Genomic DNA, 20238 nt, shown 5'->3' on the forward strand with positions numbered 1-20238 from the left:
AGTATAATCTAAAACCTATGTTGTATAAAGTACCAAAACCTAAATTTTACATACTCAGAAGGGTACACTGTGCTACTGAGAGGAGAAGTCCCAGTTGAAGCTTAGGAATCCTTCACCATCAGATACGCTAAGCAACCAAAGCTACATACTACCTATCTACAGCGTAACCCAGGGACTTTTTTCTTCCATATCTTAAAAGTTAAAATTATTACAGGGGGAAAAATATGCATTTCTGATACATGGCTGACATATTAGCAGTTTCTTCCAACACTGGTTCCAAATCTTTTAGTTGACAAAGACTATTCCCAAAACTGATGCTACTTTTTCTCGTGGTATGCAACTGCAGGCAAGTCTTTTGGAAGTGTCAGATCTGCCTTCTCCCTTTAAAAAACCTTGGAAACCCTTCCTTAAGAACCGCGCCCTGTATCTCAAAGAAATCCTTACAGATGTGTCTGCTGTGTTGCAGACTCTAAGGAATTTTCTGCACTCAGAGAAAATGCTTTTAAATTAATGCACTCAGAAAAAAATGCTTTTAAAAAAACACAATATGAGCTTAAATTAAAAAAAATAAAAGCATCAAATTCTGATATCAGATATGAAAGTTAATTGAAATAATGTTTTAATCACTTATGTCCATACTACCTTGATTATCAGTCTCTCAATAGTAAGAATTTCCTGATCCAAGGGCCAGTTTATTGAATGTGTATAGTGGGGCAATTTTCACACTTACAGAGATACATCATCAGTATCAAGACAACATCTTACATGAAGAACTTTAGACAGTTGTGTGAAGCAGTAAGCACTATTATTTGACTTTATCTAAAGCACTGCTGTTTTCATCTCAGAGTGCACTGAAATCTCCACAACTGAAAAAAGTACATAGAGTCTTGACACAAAATATGGAATAGGAATGTGATAAAATAATATGTTTATTAGACTTATTCAGCAGCATCATTTTCCAGTAGTCTTTTCTAATCAGTCTGTTACAAAGTAATTACAAGCATTCTAATTAGAAATAGTATATATTTTGAGAATTTAGATATAAAACAATCAAATAGCAAAAGTCTCAATGATTATAACTTCAGGAATCTTTTATATGAGTAGCTAAGCCAGAAATCCTGAAGAACATGTTCCTGTAATCAAAGTTTTCTCAAACAGTTCATGTTGTGGAAACTATCTTGGCTAGTTAATAGAGGAGCTAAAAAGATCAACAGTACATTCTGATGGAAGGTTATAGGAACAACCAGATAACTACAAAGACTTCGTTAGTAGAAATTGTTTCCCTTTCTATTAATATCCACCTCAGGAAATAAATAGTAAATAAAATTAAATTTTCACATTAAAAAAAACCTGAAGAATTTCTGAAATGAACCAATATCTTTCATATTTTGCTGTTTGAAAATAAGCTCTTATAGAAACATAGCTACTTCATAGTACAAATTACTTCCAGAGACTCTAGCCAAGAAGAGAGGTATTCTATTGATGAGCAAGAGAAAAGCTCATTAAGTAGCTGTGGCACTAAAATCTAAATATATCCAGTCTTTATAGAAACACTATTAATGGAATTGTGTAAATTGGAACCTAGAGGAAAAGTATGTATCTTATAGATTGAGAGGAAATTGTCTCAGGCAGTTAAAATATTGTAAGAACAGCATTTTGTACAGGTAACTATTCAGCATAATAACCCTGCACTGACTCTTTCACGTTTTGTTTAACACAAGATAAAGAGGCACCCATTTTTATATACAGTAGTATATAAAATAGGTGGCAAATATGCCCAGAGCACCAGTAGAAGTTTTAAAAGGTGCTGTTATAAAAGAGATACTCTAAAGACCCTGTAAATCAGTAAAGTTCCTATATTTGCCTTGTTTGGTTCTTTTTTTTAGTTTTAGGCATTTATAGAATTAACTTAGCCCTAAATATATGGCAAATTCCATACAATTTTCTACTAGCAACATCACTGAACAAGATAATCTTAGAAAAATTTACAAATGTACAATATATTTATAACATTACTTTCAGACAGCTTCAGTGCAAAGATATACATATAGTACATCACGATATTTGTTCATAAAAATAGAAATTGGCATTTGTCAAAAAACAAGGCATAGTTTCAATGTACATCTCCAGCCACTGGCTTAGAAATGTATATATTTTTATAAAGCATTTGAATGTGAACCTTACTCTTCTGTTTATAAAAAATATATGTGCAAATGGATGTGTCTAATTTTCCCTAAATGAGTTACCTAGTTATACCACAGAGTCCTCTTTAACAAGATTGGCAGTGTCTTTAAATGTATCCTCTGTTGCCGTGTAAGCTAGTGGTTGGTCTCTCTTCAGAATAATCTTGGGAGGCAGTGAAGGAGAACGGGTAGGGACATTTTCTGCGTCCTGTTGCTGTTCCTTTTCCATCTGAAACAATAGTCGTAAAATCAAACCTTACATTCTAACGCGCCATACATCCAACATTAACTTTCAGAAACATCGAAAAAATATTCCTAAAGTGAAATGTCATGGTGTAAATTATTTCTGCAAATCACCACCTGTAACAAAATTAAACACCTAATTTCACTTCAGATTGTACAGCTGAGTAAAAACAATACTAGAAACTTACTCCATATACTGGAACTTCTACTTTAATACTTAATGTCAGGAGGAGCTGTGCCGCCTGAGCTGAGTCTGCTCAACACCTCAGTGTGCATGACTTTTGGTAACCTCTCACAACCACTTCCTAACCTGGACTGGAATTTCTGTGCTGTTTCACATAGCAGCATAATCTACTAATAATCTTTATCCTATGAAAGCAAGAACAAAGTCCAGTAGTACATTAGCTAAAAAATAGAATTATATAATATAAACAATACCTCGGCATATATTGGGTTTTCAAAATTAGTGTTTTGTTTCTTTTTTCTCTTGAAGAAACTCCACTTTGATTCCTGAAACATAAAAATTATTAGAACTCTATACATTTTTCTCAAAACTTCTCTGGAAACGGCCATTACAATGTCTTGCATTGACTGCTACTGCAGTGATTTTAGATGGGTGTTCTTAGATCACTATGTTGCAATTCTAAGCATGGAACCCAAATTTCTTTTTTGCTAGATAACCAAGTTATTTCACCTAAAGAAGTACTCATACAAGGCTAGGCAATCAAAATTACTAAATTACTTCATGGAAGCCTGTCATTCCAGACAAGTACATGAAAGAGTAAAAAACTGTAAAAAACAGTTTTTTACAGTTCTATTCTCTAGTAAACAATTACTCCTTCTCTTCAAGTAAAAAACTCGAAAACAACACAAGAGAAATTATTGAGGGACATGAAACTACAGTAGGTTGACAGAGCTGTCATTTCAAAGCCCATCAGAGGCACTTTTAGTGAAAAATGTATGAAAACAGTCCTGTACATAAGCCACCATCAGCTCATTCAGATGAATTTTAAGATATAAAAATGTGTCTTCCATGAATCATTAGTAATCTAGATGAGGCAATATTTTGATCTTGATTGTTAAAATGTTCTGCAAGAACATAGAGAACAATGTCTTAAAGGTCTTAAATGTCTTAAAGATCTTTGCTAGTTCTTTTAAATATGGATAAAATTACAAATAAATGAGGAAAAAGTCAGGACAGTACACAGACTAAAGGTCTTATTTCAATCTTTCATATCACAACCCCCTGGGCTTTCACTGTTTTAAACAAAACTTCTTGTGTTTCTTGTGTTTTCTTCTCCTATTTCATAGGGGGGAAAGCAAACTAAAAAACCCCCCACACTGCTGCTTCTATCAAGGTATAATTCATTAAGGGTTTACAAATAATTGTTAAAAGTCTGAAGCAAAGCCTTAGTTATAATAATTTCTGCTGGGGAGCAGTGATAATTTACAGCAGTTACATGACAATTTTCAGATTAGTACCTGCCCTCAAAATGAAGTACAACAACCAGTGAAAAGAAACTCTGTTCACTTCAAAATAACTAGGTGGGCCAGGAAGAAGAGGGGGTTTAATCCAAATAGATCCTTATTGTGTGCCTTAAGTAACTCCGTGCTTGTGCTGCTTTTCTCTTATCAAACTGTTGCTGACTGGCTACAGTAAATCTTGTAAATATGGTCCAGTTAGCTGGACTTGATGCAGGTGAAGTGCCAAGTCCATGGCATTATTTAAAGAGAATTGAAACTGTACTGCAGCTTCCCTAACAATTCCATTTTTCTGATCTGGAGCAGAAAACAAGCAGCCTTAGAACATTTCTGTTTCCTACCTGAGGTACATCTGTACTCTGAGGGGTTTCCTTTGGGCTAGTAGATATGCCAGAGGAATACACAGGATTTTCAAAATTTTCATTTTCCTCACTGCCAGCTGCTGCTACCTGTAGGAGAAGAAAGAAAATCAACATTCTTCAAACAAGAAAAGGTGGTCAAAAGGGAAAACGAAAGGTGAAAGTCAAGCTTAAATTTATCTTACAAGTGTTGGCCGAACGACTGTAACTGCACCAGCTGTGCTGGTTCCACCATCTCTGGTTGTATACATTGGGTTTTCAAATGTGATTGGCTGTTTCCCTGACTCCACTGCAAAGTTTTCATTCTATGGGGGAAAAAAAAACCAACAATAATTGTAGTGCAATAAACACCTCCATACTCCTAGGAATTACATGTAGTCAAACTCTTCATCTTGGGGAACAACACGTTTACTTTCACACAGGCTTAGACAAAACCTAGTGTATGTTAAAATTTTAACATCAGTTTACTTTTACTCCCTGACTTAGCAGCCTGGACTACTGATTGTTCCAATATTACCCCATTTCCTAGCAGGACAAAAACCCTCACACACATTTCAATACTTGATCCAAAGTATTTTATGATGAGGAAAGACAACTTTCACAAATCATATCTTCAACAGGCAAGAGATATCAAAGGAAGAATAATCTCCAAATAAATATTTTAATTTAGAGACCTCAAAATGACATACAACTTAATAAGCAGTAGCTGATACATAAAAGAATGGGATTCACTCATTTTGTCCCAGCAAGGAGATTGCTATGTTTTTTGAGACAAAGTAGGAAGTGCAGTATGTCCCCTTACTTATGTGAGATGAGTTACATCAGGTAGAAGGATAATGAAAACAAAACCCCACCCAGACTCACTTGTCCTTCTCTTTGACACAGCCTCATCACAGAACTAGCAGGGAATAGCACAGGAATAGTACAGCAGCTAGTTCCTTAAACCTGCCTCATTTTCACAAACCACTCCATACCACATGGATTCATGCTTTGTGCTACCAGAACACAGCTTTTTATAACACAGGAAACTCTTGTCAGCTCCCTCAGACTAGCTTGGCTAAGAATAGCCCCATTGAAAAATATCCCTCTAACATCTACTCATGCATATATGATGTTAAAATTTTAGGAGGCACATCCCACAGTTCTTCACTGCTGTACTCCAAACCCTTTGAATTCTTTCCAAGTGAATATAACTATTTTTTGTTTATACTCTGAAAACATAGGGAAAACTAACACCACATAAGTAAAAATAGCCTGGATCCAGGTCTGCTATTCGCAATGTATAAACTGCATTGCTTGAACCTCAGCATGTCAGTGTTAGGCCAGAAAATGCCAAGTACAGTCAAGTTCTTTGTGCATGAAAAAGATTTGGGGTAATATACAAGCCTAAAGCTATTTTCCCAGTATTTACCGAAATGTTCATATGGGTGTTTTGTTACACAAGCTGCCTAGTTTTAACAAAGACTGTGTTTCTTCATCTAGGCAAAGGCCATTTATTTATATTAGGAGCTTATCTTCTCTAGCTATTTCATTTCATATCCATTCACCATCAGTTTAGGGAGTTTCCACTTTATACTGGGCAGCAAGTGCTTACTATTCAAACGTACCCATGATCTGCTTCCTACAAGTAAAAATAATTTGTACATTGTACTTCTTGGGGTAAACGGGAATATATTTCCCATGGAACATCTATATAGTATAGAAAACACAGGGATCTGCTATTTCTCAGATGTGCATAACAAAACATGGATGAAGTAGAGTTAGCTTTATGATGTCCCCATAACTATTAAAACATGACTTTTTAAGATAAATTAAGAAATTGTCAAATCTATACTGTGTTGCGCAAAATAGTGAATCCTGTGGTTAGGCTTGAGTTTTACCTCTGAATTCTCTAACATACCATCTGGTTTTGAAAACCACACATTTTAAATTGTTCTATGGAACACAAAGGTCCTAAAAAAATTCCCTGTTACAATGCTGTTATTTGTCAACTCATTCCCTTTATATTTCATGAATATGCTGAAAGAGGAAAGGGGGTAATTGACTTAATTTCTACTATATAAATCTTGTAAAAAGTCACATTATTTTAAAGAACATCCCATATTTGTCCTTACCTTCAAATTACAAAAAGCTATTTCAGGAAACTATCAATCATTGTTCACTTCTTTTTCTAGAACACATTTATCATCTCACTATAATTTTGTAGATAAAAGGCTCCCTTCTATCAGCTAACAATTACATTAAAAGAACACAATTTTAAAAATTGTTTTGAGAACCAAGTCTTACCATTTGCATTGCTCTGTCTATAGCAGAATCTCCTCCAAAGCCGGAGACTCCTATGTCCATAGTCACATCTGCTCCAGATCGGAAAGTTACTCCATTGCCATTTTCACTAGATTTTACAAGACTGCTTAAACTACAAAAAACCCCAAACAAACAAACAAACAAAAAGAAATATAAAGTAGAAGAGATTATACAGAGAGTTTATAATACAGGTTTTTTCACTTGTTCTTCTAAGCATAATTATCACTTTGATTTTTTGCAAGCTAGTGAGGGCACCAGAAGTTGTATTTCTTTATTAGTTCAGCAAGTTTTTTAACCTAAGTTAGCCCATTCAGAATCATCTCAACTACCTTTGTGTGCTCATGATGATGTCAAATTATTTCAGTGAATTACAATTCCCCAAAATTTATCTGCATTTTGACCACTCTTCAGTGTTGATTTAAAGACAAATGCATGAATCCACTCATTTTTTCAAATTCATTGAAACTGATTTTTAAAACACGCATCTGAAATTGACAATATAATTCCACCAACACCTATACTGAAGATTTATGCATGCAAATCACGAAGATACCTACAAGACACTGTTTTCATACAAGCAAATGTTCAATCTGTGTATAGATTTATGACAACCACAAGTGCACACTAGATATTCATGAAAAATATTGGAAATGGTCTGAAAGCACACTGTTGGGCTCAAAATAATAAGAGGAGTGAAAGATAGAAATCAGTAACCAAATACAGGACATTCCCACACAGAAATCTGAGCATGTAACTCCTCCCTCCCCCCGCCCACCCCCCCCCCCAAAGCATCTAACTCCAAAATGCTCCACAGTTAACCTCTGGTTTCATTTTGTCAAATTTGCCTAACGTGAAGGAAGGCAGAAGCACTGCCATTTGTATGTCCTCACTGGAGCTGGCTTGTGCTGGAATTCTTTCCTATGGCTGGTGCGTTGTGTACACACATTACCAGTCGGCCCTGTAGGCACCACCTGATTCAATTTTAAAAAGGTAAATCTTAGTTATGATTCCTGTACATGGACAAGTCCCATATTACAGGCAAAAGCTAAGCTATAGCTTGAGATAACTCCACTGCAAAGGTAGGAGTTCACTGTTTAAAGAGGGACTGAGCAATGACAGCACTAAGACATATTCATGGCAGAAATAAATGAAAATCAAGCCTCACAGACAAAAAACTGACATCTCCTTTTCACATAGTCTCATAATTTATGTGGGAAGCATTGTTGAACAGTAAAGATCAAGTCAATACATTAAAATTGCAGCTTATTCACTATCTGACAATGCAGAAAGTTTCCATTCAAAAAAGCAGGAAACATGGAATTTCAGTGAGTAGCTTGGAGATCTCTTAAAATCTCTCTGTCCTTCAGAATTTACCTGCAAAAATATTTTGCCCCAATTTGACGACATCAACTCATGAATAAATGGGATTAGAATCATAGCATCATAGAATGGTTTGGGCTGGAAGGGACCTTAAAGATCATCTAGTTTCAACCTCCCTGCCATTGGCAAGGACACCTTCCAGGTGACCAGGTTGCTCAGAGCTCCTTCCAACCCAGCCTTGAACAATGCCAGGATGGGGCATCCACGATTTTACTGGGCAACCTGTTCTACTGTCTCACCAGACTCACAAAGTATTAATTCTTAATATCTAATCTAAACTTACTCTCTTTCAGTTTGAATCCGTTCTCCCCCTGTTCTGCCATTATGTGCCCTTGTAAAAAGTCTCTCCCCATCTTCCTTGTAGACTCCCTTCACCTACTGGAAAACCGCCATTAGGTCACCCCTAAACCTTCTCTTTTCCAGGCTGAACAAACCCAATTCTCTCAGCCTTTCTATGCAGGAGAGTTGCTCCCTCCCTCTAATCATCTTGGTGGTCTTCATCTGGGCTCACTCAGTGTCATTAGCTCAGTGTAATCCTCCAGTGAGGAAGCAGTTATAGCTTCATCCACATTACTGATTACAGTGGTTTAATTACATTGATTTAAGAGCCATTACTGGGAAACTGGTGCAAGGACTATGAAGATGTGCCTTTATGCCTTTTAAAACACATAATTTGCTTAAAGCTAAAAAAAATTCAAAGCATCATATTCTGATATCCTTTTAAAAAAATTAATTTAAATAATTTCAAATATATTTTCTTCATCTTCCCTTGATTTAAGACACCAAATATTTTTGATGACATTCCACAAAGCTGGTTTTCACTGGACAGTATGACTGTCAGCAGTGTAGTCATTGTCTCCAGCATTGGAACCAGAAGTTCACTACATACATGCCATATTTATTAGCAGATGAATACAGCATTGCAGATGAGCTCAGCCTTTCCATGTTAAAAGATCTCTTCAAATCATCTCATGTCAAAGTTTTATAAAAAACTAAAACATTTAACTATGATCTTTTGTATCTTTTTGAACTGAATATGCAGCTTCAGATCTGGTAAACAGTCTTCTATATTGCTCATTATTTAAAAGCTAATTTAGAATGTCAAAGGGTTTTACAATCATCCTTTGCTACACAATAATGATCAGCCATGGTATTGCTTGGAATGAAAAATTCACTGGAGCTGCTGCAACACTTCACTTTCCATATTCCACCAGAACGGGCACACAAAAAAAAAAAAAATTGATTTTCCAGAAATATTTAGAAACAATTACGCATTTGCAGTTCATTACATTCCCGCTCTGAAAGCCTTCAAAACATACCTTGGTAGCTTGGGAAGCGCTGGTAGAAGGGAGCCTGTTCGTCTGTAGTTAAAAAAGCCTCCAACCACTAACACTCCAATTATTATGATTAGTATGACTGTCAGCAACACTGCTACTGCTGCTGCCAAAGACAGAAGAATAAGAAAACGTTCAAGCAAGCATAGTTCAGTGCAAAAAAGAGCCCAGAGAATTAGAAGCCTGACCCTGAACAGGTGTCATGGTGAGGTATTACATGTTCTTTAGCTCAAATGTCAAGTGCAATATATACTTGAAGCTTACTTGTTCCAGGAGGGACTCCTTTTGACAATCCTATTTCACAATAATTCCCAGTGTATCCATAAGAACATCTGTAAATGTAAGAAGGACAGCTCACTGAACGGCTTTTAGGAAGTTTAGGATCTCAGCTGTATTATTATATTCTGCAGTGTTTACCTAAAACCCATACATTTTAACTCCATGAACAGTAATTATATATTTCACTGACTGTATGTAAATATAGTGTGTCTGCTATATTCAGAGAATTAAAAGTGAAAATCAAAATTGCTGAGTCAGAAGGTCTGTTTTCAGTGGAGCATTGGTGACACCTGTTGGCTGTTCCAAGCAACATTTATTGAGAGTTACTTTTCCATTGTTACAATTTTTGGGTATAGCATTTTATTAGACTCTTCAGAGGTTTGCCTTTCTGGGTTTTTGGTTTTGGTGCTTGCTTGGGGTTTTTCTTCCCCAAACTGATGCATTTACATTACTTATTTGCTGATATTTTTATGCATGTGTTTTTCCATAGTTGTTGTAAAAATGCTACTGCAGATGTATGACACCTTCTGAAGTGTTTCCAACAGATTTCAAAGAGTTTAATTGTTTCGTGAGACTAAATCAGCACAGTCTGAGCCAGAATTACCCTAAAAACATACTGACTTACTTGCATTTGGGAAGACTGCTTTCATCTATATAGCATGTTCCTCCATTCATGCACCTGCAAGCTGGTGGCATTGTGGGAGGGGATTCAATAGCTGCAAAATTCAAAAGCCATATAGCCATTATCAAGACATCCTCAACAAACTAAATAATACCAATAACGCATTTTCTTTGTCTCTATAGATCTTGCATATGCAAACTCACAGGCTACTTTTCAGAATTTTTGGTTTTGATAGCACATGTGCTTGTTGCTCTTGTGTCAATTTTTTTCTGCCAAATCAGCTTAAATTAATTGAAGCAAAACCTGTTCTCAGAACATAATGACTTAGTAGAGTGTGGGCATAGTCAGCTCAAGAGCTGTATGTATGCTCACTCTCTTTTGTTCATGCAATACAGACCAACACCACCCTTCAAACCTCTCCATTCAGAAAGCAGCAATGCCTTCTCTCTTTTGCCCAGACTCTTCCATTCTAGCAGCAGGAAGTTGCACGGAGAAGGCCAAACTGGAGTGCATTCACTTATGAAGAAAAGCAATGCATGGAAATGCACATACAGGAGGAGCATTATTTGAATGCTGAATCAAGTGGGGAAAAAAAAATCATACTAGCCCTCAGTAAGAGCTCAGGATATGCTGTCAGAAAAGTGTACTTAACCTAGGAAAAGCCCTGGACCTGAGTCATTATTATAGGCTATAGATTGAGGATGGACTTTGACAGTCCATCTTACGCAGATGAGTCAGATCATAGTACTTTTGTCACAAAATTGTAATCACCCAGAGGTACAGGAAGTGTGTAGCTACAATGTTTCTTACAGGTAAAACTCCCTTCAAGTCAATGGGGTACAAAAACAGGAAATGCAGAGGTTCTACAGGCCGTTTCTCAGTAGCTGCAATATGAGCAAAGGGCCAAATAAACTAAATGTACGTACAAAGGCTATGTTTGGTCACTGCACAAGTGACTACACAGTTTTCTTAATTCCCAAACATTTTATGTAAAGCAGTTTCAGCAAATATCAAATTCAGTGTCCCCAGTGCAATAAGCAGCAATTAGCAAATGCAATCAACACTGTGATTGATCCCTAACTTAAACAATATTGTATACATTCACTGACTATTACATATTACTAGCACCTCTTTCTGCAGCTCACACCATGTGGCAATAGGAATAATCACTAATAATTATTAAGAAAATGTAACTTAGAGGTAAGGCGGTGTAAAAAGTTATGACATTTTCCCTTTAAGTGCAAAAATAATATAATTCAGAGAAGATTAACCATAGGAAAGATGCCAGACATAATGTTAAAAATCGTAATACATTAAAGATATATTCCAAGGACAAGCACAAGGACATCTACAGCTACCACCCACACCACTATAAGCTAAGAATGCAGACTCTTGGCTAGAGAGAAATAGAAATCCTGCAGTGGTATTTTCGTTCTTCTCAGTAAAGGCTGAGCAGTTCTATTTTATTTGTCCTCCTGGAAGCACTGTGAGGGTTTTGCTGCAATGCAACAATCAAGCATGAAATTCTAGTGCCTGAAAGGCTTTCCAGAGTATGATAATTATCTAGAAGTTCTCTCTGTCCACACTCTTGAGTTCTGTAAGTTTTGGTTTAAGTTTCTATGATACTGATTAAGCAAGAGCTTTTACAGAATTGTAAGCAAAATTATTAACAATAATATGTCAGAAATTCTTAGTTCTGAAATCAGCACATTCTGAAAAAAAATATTTTGGAATTTCAAAACAAAAATCAGAAAGTGCGACCACTAGTCTAGTTGGAGTGACAGACCTATATCCATTTTACAAATGACATGCAAAGAGATTAAAGAAAATGTACAAGGTGACCACAAATCAGTGATGACTGAGAATAAAAGCCAGATGTTCTGAGTCTACCAATATCTATTACATCAGTTAGCTTATCCCTCCATACTTCTAATTCAGTAATGCATTTGTATTCCTAAAGAAAAGCTTCTGTTGCTTTCATTTCCAGTTTGACAAATTATTCTACCTGCATCACATTCCGTACTGCTGCCTTCTAGGAACCGAGTCCCTTGAGGACATGAGCACGTGTATCCTCCTGGTCTCAGCAAACAGAGGTGGCTGCAGACATCTTTACAAGGATTAGGCACTGAAAAAGTGATAAAGTGATGAGGATTTTAAGAAGCAGTATTTCTGAGGTAAGGTAGGGCAATTCCATAGTCAGTGGTGTATCTTGTCAACACATCACATTTATACCAAAACCTTCCCTCTGCCTTTTCTATATTCTTAAGGGAGAGACAATGGCTACTGAGAGCTCACATAGCACCATGAACAAACTTCTTGAAGTATTAAATGATCAGCACTTTGCCAGGATAAATACATATTATGCTTGTCCTCATGATGCAGGGGAAAAAGAGAAAGGACAGGGCCATAACTTAGAGACTCAAAAGACCAGTGTGTGGTGTTCCACTGTTGATTTCATTCTGTGTGTGCAGAAAACACTTGTCAGCCTCTATTTCATTTTTAGGTCTTCAGAAACTAATACTACCATTTACTGATAGACACATTATCAAAAGGTTACTAAGCTCTTTGAAGACATCAATACCAACTTCGATTTCTTAGCAAGAAACGGCTCACTGGGATCCTGATTACCCACCTGATTGATTGTATCTGTGCTGGTGATAGATGCACACTTGGGTAAGCCACGGATTTACAGTAAGCACTTTCACTTTTTCTCCACTTCCAAATTTATCCTTCTTCCAGACTTCTCCTCGTTCTTTAGCCATCCAATATAAATGGCCTTCAAAGACATCAAGGCTGTATGGACTGCCTGCTTCTCAAAGGAACCAAATAAGAGACTATCAGCAAGCAAATCTCCAGAAGAAGTAACAAAACTGCTGTTCTTCAGCTTAAATATATTATTTATTACTTTCATTTTAAGACATATGCAGTCATACATTTATGCCCTCATATAATATGTAAGGTGCCTGACCTCTTCATATCACAGTGCCCACACTGATTAATACCGATTAATAGTATACGTAAAAAAGCAAGAATCCAATTTTCCACATTGTCCCCTATTTGGGTCATAAACTCCGCTCAGGGAGTCCAGTTACAGGCATCGCTGAGCCTGGTATGCCATTGATCACTGTATAAAGGAGAAAACACTACCAAGACTTAATGTCTGAAAAGCTCCCAAATGTAGCCCCACTTGTGAAGCCCAAGTGCTTGTTAGCACACCTCTTGGTTACTATTAATTGCATAATACGTTCTTACCTCCATGTAGTACAATGGTTCTATCTGTTCCATCAGGTCTCATGGATTCAATTATATTTTCTTTAGAATCACTCCAATAGATCCTATCATTGTTCAAATAATCAATAGAAAGACCAGTTGGCCAGCCAAGGTCTTCGGAGACCAGAGTCTGTCTTTGTTGTCCATCCATCCAGGCACATTCAATCTTTGGCTGCCTTCCCCAGTCAGTCCAATACATGAGCCTGAAAGGACAGAATGAGAAATGGATAAGGTTCAGAACTTGGTCACTGTGATTATCCTTTGGAGTTTCATGGAAAAGGTCAGTAATGGGAAAAAAAAGCTGTTCAGCAACCTATTGAACAAGCACAAAAAATAAATATCAAAAGAACATCCATCAGTCACAGTAAAGCTGTAGCATCCAGGTCACTTCAGGGAGCCATGCTGCTGTACTCCAACTGAGGGAAGCACATATCACAGTATCTGATGATTTACCATTTAATCCAAGTTGCAGCAAGCCCAGCTGTTGAATGTACAAGTGCATTTACATTGCTTTTTCCTGTGGAAGAGGCTATCACTGTCCTGCTTGGAGCTGGTGAAGAGACATTCCCATCTATTTCCCTGTTTCAGTAGTAACAGAGAAATTTGGTGGGCACATAATAATGTAGAAAAGAGATTTTTATTTGAACCATCTGGCCTTGTCACCAACACAAGCATCCACATTAAATCTAATCTTAAAATGCTTTCCCATGCTCACAAACTTTGCAATGTTAGTAAAGGGAAGTTACGGAAAACATTCCCTTAGTCTTTCCTGAAAAAATTACCACTGTGGGGTTTTTTGGTTTTGAAAAGCATTTGAAATAATTCTGGTAAGTCCTGCAGTACTCACCCACGTTTTGGATTGACAGCAATAGCTGCTGGTTGATCCAGTTGAGAAAAAACAAGCCATTTTCTATATCGTCCATCTAATTTTGCCACCTCTATGCGGTTAGTCCCTGCATCAGTCCAGTAAAGATGTCTGAATTACATAAAACACAAAACATTCCAAAAGTGAATAGTTTACACTTGGAAGAGGAATTTAAAAAAATTAAGAAGAAACTCTCTATCAGACTTGAACAAAATGAATATAATGAACCTGCATGGATTACTGAACTTGTATAGAATATACAGACCCTAAATATAGGTAAGTTTAGAAAATGTGATCTGTTGGCTCACTAGTTTTTTTCCTCTAAAAATGTTTCTGCAGCTACCTCTGGTCCCTGTCAAATAATCTTCATTGAAGGGCTACTGAAAACTTTCATTGTTAATTTTAAGAAGCAGAGGTAGCTAATAAGCATCTTTAAAGACTATGTTTTCCAGGAGATGATAAGGTTCATTACAAGAAAAATTGATTTACCATGTAATTTATGCAGCAGCTCTGGAGATACACAGCTTATTAGTTCACAGCTCCCCTCTAGACTTTTTTCTTCTGACAGACATACTAATGAATAAATTGTTGCCACATCAGATGCAAATGCTTTTAGTCCTAATAAATAGGGCACTCACTCTAGTTTTCCTTGGATTTTGTTTCTCTTTTTCATCATGCCTTTATTATTTTTTTGGCTTTAGATAATAAACAGACTCATTATTATGCGCTCACTAATTATGCAGTGCCTTCTGATTGAATAAATTATCTCCTAATTGGGCTGGGAATGTGAAAAAATACTGTAATTCCTATTTAGCAGATGAGCAGCAAGACTAAGTGTCTCAAACCATGTGTAACATTTTATATAATGTGCAGGTAATTAAATGTGGTTTTTCAAAATACATTTCAACATTGTACTGAAATCAGTGCAGCACTCTGTTTGGAGTGCTGGAGATGCTCACCAAGATGAAGCTGAAGCCTCACCAGAATGCTTATGATATATATCCTTGATGCTTGCTCTCATGACCATAGGGATTTGTGACTAGAGATTCAGACACTCCCTTCTGCCATCAGAGATATTTTGTTTTCTAGGTGCCTTCAGTTCATGAAGCAAACAGCAAAATAACCCAAGGGCTAGCCCAGACCCTATTTCTAAACGACTCTATCTCTAAACTACTGGAAGAAAAGATAAATTTTTTCACTTTTTCTCAGGATTTTGTATCCAAAATCTGGCAACAGCATTCAGAAGTTTGACTAATCTCCATAACCTCTGTCCATTCAGCTTCAAACAGAATTCTGACTACGTTTCATAGTGTTCATCTACAAACATCACGTTCCTCTCAACATTATACTAAATGAATCACAGCTATGTCTGTTCACCACATCCTTTAACAGTTATATTGCAAAATGAAATGACACCATAAACATCAGAGTCAAACTCCCAAGAGTCAGGCCCAGCTTTGTCCCAGCTCTTCTCAAAGGTAGTAAACATAAGGAGTGATCTCATGATTTCTATGATTAAGTAAAAAAAAATTACCATGTTTAAGGCTAAAAAAATCCACAGCCAATAAAAGGGAGGAAAAACTGTGAAATACAATTACAAAAATGTAACCATTTTCTGAGAAAACACATCTATTCGTCAAACTTCATAGCTACTTCTGGTTTGGAATTGCTCATATAGCACAGGGTTGGCAAGGAATGAGCAAAGATAAAAGACAAAATTCCATTTTGGACTGGGGAGCTTTCCTTCCCACAGCAAAGAAAGCTTGTTCCCTGGAGCCTACCTAAGTCATTGAAGAAGAATCCATCTGACATGAAGGCTAATGTATTATCTATCACTTCACTGAAGCACAATTGATCTGCCAGTTGCAGAGTAATGCCACCTTCCTCAGAGAATATGTGATGCAGTCAGCCTCATGCATTTTATCTACTAACCTGCTGTCTGGGCAAGGACAGATGACTACATTGTCCTGAACTACCTTCAGACTAGACATATTCAGAGACAATTCATAAGGAAGAAAAAAGTGGATTTTGCACAGCCTGATCAAATACTTGACACATTCAAGGTACAGCATTTTTCTAGCTTTTCAGTGTACTTACCTTCCAACCCAGTCAACAGCTAACCCATCGGGCTTAACTATGTATTTGAGATTCAAGTCAACTTCCTTTGTTGGATTGTTCCTACTGCTGTCAAACGTGGGGAGATAAGCACGTTTGATGGCTCCAAACTCAGAACCCTGTCCCAGAATACTGAAGTACACAATACCTTAAAAAAAAAAAGACGACAAATGTCGAGTTAATTACATATTTGTTGAAAATTCTAATCTTTCTGAGGTTATTGTGTGAAGTTACCAGCTGCATTTATCTGTGAATAAGGTAAAAGTTGTCTGTTCAACTAAATTACATTGTGTTAGTATGTAAATTTTAAAGTCATCCATCATAGTCAAGATACACATCTAAAGTGATCTTGAGCTGTATTATCAAGAAATATATATCACATTTTTCAAGAGTAGAGGATCTTAGCTCTGAAACCTTTACACATGACTTTAAGAGTCATTTAGACACTTATAACCCTAAGGAGCAAGTATGGCCCAGGACAGTGGCCTGTGGAAATGGCAAAAATAGGGAACCTGAAGAAGCAGCAAAAATGTAAGTTAATACAGGGATCTATTGGCTATTCCTGCTTAGTATAAGGATTAGTTCTTGCAAGACTTGTGCCAGGTTTGGGAATTGGCAGAGGCAGAAGAAAAAGGAAAGGGTTAATTAATAACAGTCCTCTACTGCAGCATAATCCTAAAGAGCTACAATTCTACAGCTAAATTCACACTGAAATGAAAGGAAAACCAGATCAAAATCTAGATAAACTAAATTAAAGCATTAAAAGAAACCACACTGATACTGGAGAATGAGTAGAGGTGAGGGGCACATTCAACTGAGACCTGGCCAGTTGATCTAATTTGATTTTGCTTTCCAGTGTAAATTAAACACCTATGATACAGAAATGCACCTTTTTTAACCAACCATTGCATGGTTGAGTACTAGCATACTCACTCAGGCCTATCCCTTCAGGGTCCCAGTCATAATCCAGAGCTTGGATGCGCTCCTGATTATCGATATAGTCGGAGTATTGTTCTGATGAGATATTGTACCTTCGAATCCTCACATTATCTGGCAGCAGTAACAATGGAGGATTACCTGGGAAATAATAATGAATTTACTTTCATGTCTTTCTCATTTTAGAAAAAACAGATGAAAATCACTTCTAAACTAAATGGGATTTTCACAAGTTGTATCTGTACAAGAAGCAAAGGGAATGTAGAGACACTTCTAAAGCTTCAGAGATATTCAAACTTCATGGTTTTGCAAAATTCATAAAAATTTAAATGCTTACCACTGAGGATATTATTATTGCTCTCACCATAGATCTCGTGCAGAGATAATTCCTTAAAAATGCTTAAACATTACATTGTTGGCGTATCACCACATCTCAAAAACAGAATGCCACTACACACTACACAATTCCACTTTCCCTCTCCAAGTACAGCTAGCAATTTTGAAAGTACAAATAAATTGCCAGTCCCTTAAGCCGTGACATGTCAAAGTTCTACCTTATTGTTTTTAAATTCTAATATCTCCATATTCAGATGAATGTTCTCCTGACCACAGTTTAATTTTGGGTTAGCCTAATAACATCCCATTTGGCCGTCATTTATGAGGGCTGTGAGATTGTACTATAAAGCATGGCAGAATTCTGGGCATACATAGAAATAGAACTTTAGGCACAACAAATTTCATTATGTTACCAGCTACAGTTATATTATATTCTATCACTTAGCCTTGAACACTTTGTGTGTCTAGATGCTTCCTGAATAAAGCCTGTGAAGAAGGGTATCAAAAAGAACTGGATTTCTGACACATGCACAAAGAGGCAGCCAGGCAGAAACTGAGGTGTAAACGTCCTTTTGCATTTCCAGCCAAACACTCAGCAGTAAATATTTGCTGAACTAGGCCCCTGGACTGGTAACCTGGAGATGCCATATTACAAATAATTTTTAGGTTTCAAAGCCTCCAGTAGCATGTAGGTTTGGTCAGAGGCATTCTGTTCGACTATTTGACTAGGCACACCATATTTCTATCATTTATCTGTTACAGCTATTAAAGTGTAACTACTTTTCTAAACGCAGTACTGTTTTTGTTTTTTATATAACACTGCTCCACTGTCACTTTTTTCTATTTTCTTCACCTCTTTTCTTTTATTATTACTGATCTATTACTATTATTTTCTGAATCAACTCTACCTATTCAAGGACTCCCACACACTGTAGTCACTGCACTGAGGTATGATAAAAAGTCAGTGACTGATCTGAAACACTGGCCAAAGTCCTTCTGTATGTGTGCATCAGTCCATGAACAATGAATGGCAACCTGTCATCAAACTGCCTTTGATTTATGCTAGTTTAATGAAACTTTTTTCTGGTGCATTATTTTGTCGAAAAAATCTAAACTTCAGCAATCAGCAACATTAATTTCCTTCTGATGACAACCACAGGATACCATGTTTATGTTTGCAGAAAATTTCAGGAGAAATGAAGGCAGGCATCCAAATCAAGGTATTATTTCTAATGTTTACAATTGGAAGCAGAGCTGAGTGCTTTTATTCCTGGTTATAGAATAGGTGGAATACACAGATAATATTATCTTACAAAATAAGGTTTGGTTTTCATTATTCCCTTCTTATAAAAGAGAGTATTACATTCAATAAGTTGCTATATTGCACTTGCTCTTTACATGTGGCAATCAATCTCACTATCAGTTAACATACCATCAGCTGCACACTGTTTGCCTTGTTGATCACCCACAGACCTGAAGCCATCTGCACAGAAACATTCATAGCTTCCTTTGGAATTCCTGCAGTCCTGGGTGCATGTTCCAAAGATCTCACACTCATTGATATCTAGACACAAGAAGAGAAAATATTGCTAGAACTTGATCTCTTTCTTGTTTAGTCTTTAGGAGTCTCAAGGCTGACCTCATTGCTCTCTACAACCCCCTCAAGGGGGGCTGTACTGAGGTGGGAGCCAGTCTCTTCTACGGTGCCTGCAGTGAGAGGAGCTGAGGAGATGGTCTTAAGATGAGACTGGGGAAATTCAGGTTAGATAGTAGAAAAAAACCCTTTCACTCTTAGGGTGGTCAGGTATCAGAGAAGGTTGCCCAGGGAGGCAGTGGTCACCATCCCTGGAGGTGTTTCAGAGGCATCTGCATCTGGTGCTGGGTGATGGTTTAGTGGTTTAGGGGTTACAGTGGTGGTGCTGGGTTGACGGTTGGACTGGATATCCTTAAAGGCCTCTTCCAACCTTGATGATTCTATGCTGGTCATCTTTATTCCATGAAGTGGTAGGTTTGTGCCTTCCTCACATACTCTAAAAGATCAGTGACCTGATAAGCAATCCTTAAAATCACCATCTGTTATCACACAGAACTCTTCATCACTCATCTACTTTTTACGATGTCTTAAATACAGATTGCCAATAACTGCCTTACTGCATTCATGCTTAACAAATTTATTTTTAGATTTATTTTTGTGTGAAATGAATAAGGCAAGACAAAAGATAAGGTATGACTAAAATGAGATGCAAGAGCAAAGTTGTCTTGAAATGCTGAAGCAAAGACACATAGTCCTCAGAAACTGTATCAGCAGGAAGGAAAGGGAGGGGTGGCCTTGGATCATGTTTAATAAAATTACACAAATTGTCCACAAGAGCTGGGAGAAACAAGCAGAAATGTTCTCATCTAAACATACTGAAATAGCAACTGGTAAGGTATTATACTGCATGACCACAAATATGGCCTTTGAGTAGACTCCTCACCACATTTTATCTGCATAAAACCCAGGGCAAAAATATGGCACAACACACCTTTT

The 20238-nt window shown here is 36.9% G+C and overlaps 1 protein-coding gene across 4 annotated transcripts in view; it reads right to left on the reverse strand.

Annotated features, from left to right (window-relative positions):
• Nucleotides 1-900: 900 nt before the first annotated feature.
• LRP2 (LDL receptor related protein 2) overlaps nucleotides 901-20238 on the reverse strand; it is a 118807-nt gene continuing 99469 nt past the window's right edge. For 2 of the 4 annotated variants that reach the window (XM_010406826.4, XM_019290233.3), the window contains 15 exons: nucleotides 19141-19272; nucleotides 17370-17513; nucleotides 16419-16584; nucleotides 14304-14432; nucleotides 13439-13659; nucleotides 12819-12995; nucleotides 12192-12311; nucleotides 10190-10280; nucleotides 9550-9617; nucleotides 9271-9391; nucleotides 6554-6683; nucleotides 4453-4572; nucleotides 4250-4357; nucleotides 2865-2936; nucleotides 901-2412 (listed from right to left, as the gene is read on the reverse strand). In XM_010406826.4, coding sequence (XP_010405128.3) covers nucleotides 2251-2412; nucleotides 2865-2936; nucleotides 4250-4357; nucleotides 4453-4572; nucleotides 6554-6683; nucleotides 9271-9391; nucleotides 9550-9617; nucleotides 10190-10280; nucleotides 12192-12311; nucleotides 12819-12995; nucleotides 13439-13659; nucleotides 14304-14432; nucleotides 16419-16584; nucleotides 17370-17513; nucleotides 19141-19272 — 1961 coding nt within the window. In that variant the 3' untranslated portion in view covers nucleotides 901-2250. The remainder of the gene's footprint in view (nucleotides 2413-2864; nucleotides 2937-4249; nucleotides 4358-4452; nucleotides 4573-6553; nucleotides 6684-9270; nucleotides 9392-9549; nucleotides 9618-10189; nucleotides 10281-12191; nucleotides 12312-12818; nucleotides 12996-13438; nucleotides 13660-14303; nucleotides 14433-16418; nucleotides 16585-17369; nucleotides 17514-19140; nucleotides 19273-20238) is intronic. The other 2 variants (XM_019290235.3, XM_019290234.3) reach the window with 2 other exon arrangements.

Source organism: Corvus cornix, chromosome 7 (assembly GCF_000738735.6).
Source record: "Corvus cornix cornix isolate S_Up_H32 chromosome 7, ASM73873v5, whole genome shotgun sequence".
In the NCBI taxonomy this organism is placed as follows: domain Eukaryota; kingdom Metazoa; phylum Chordata; class Aves; order Passeriformes; family Corvidae; genus Corvus; species Corvus cornix.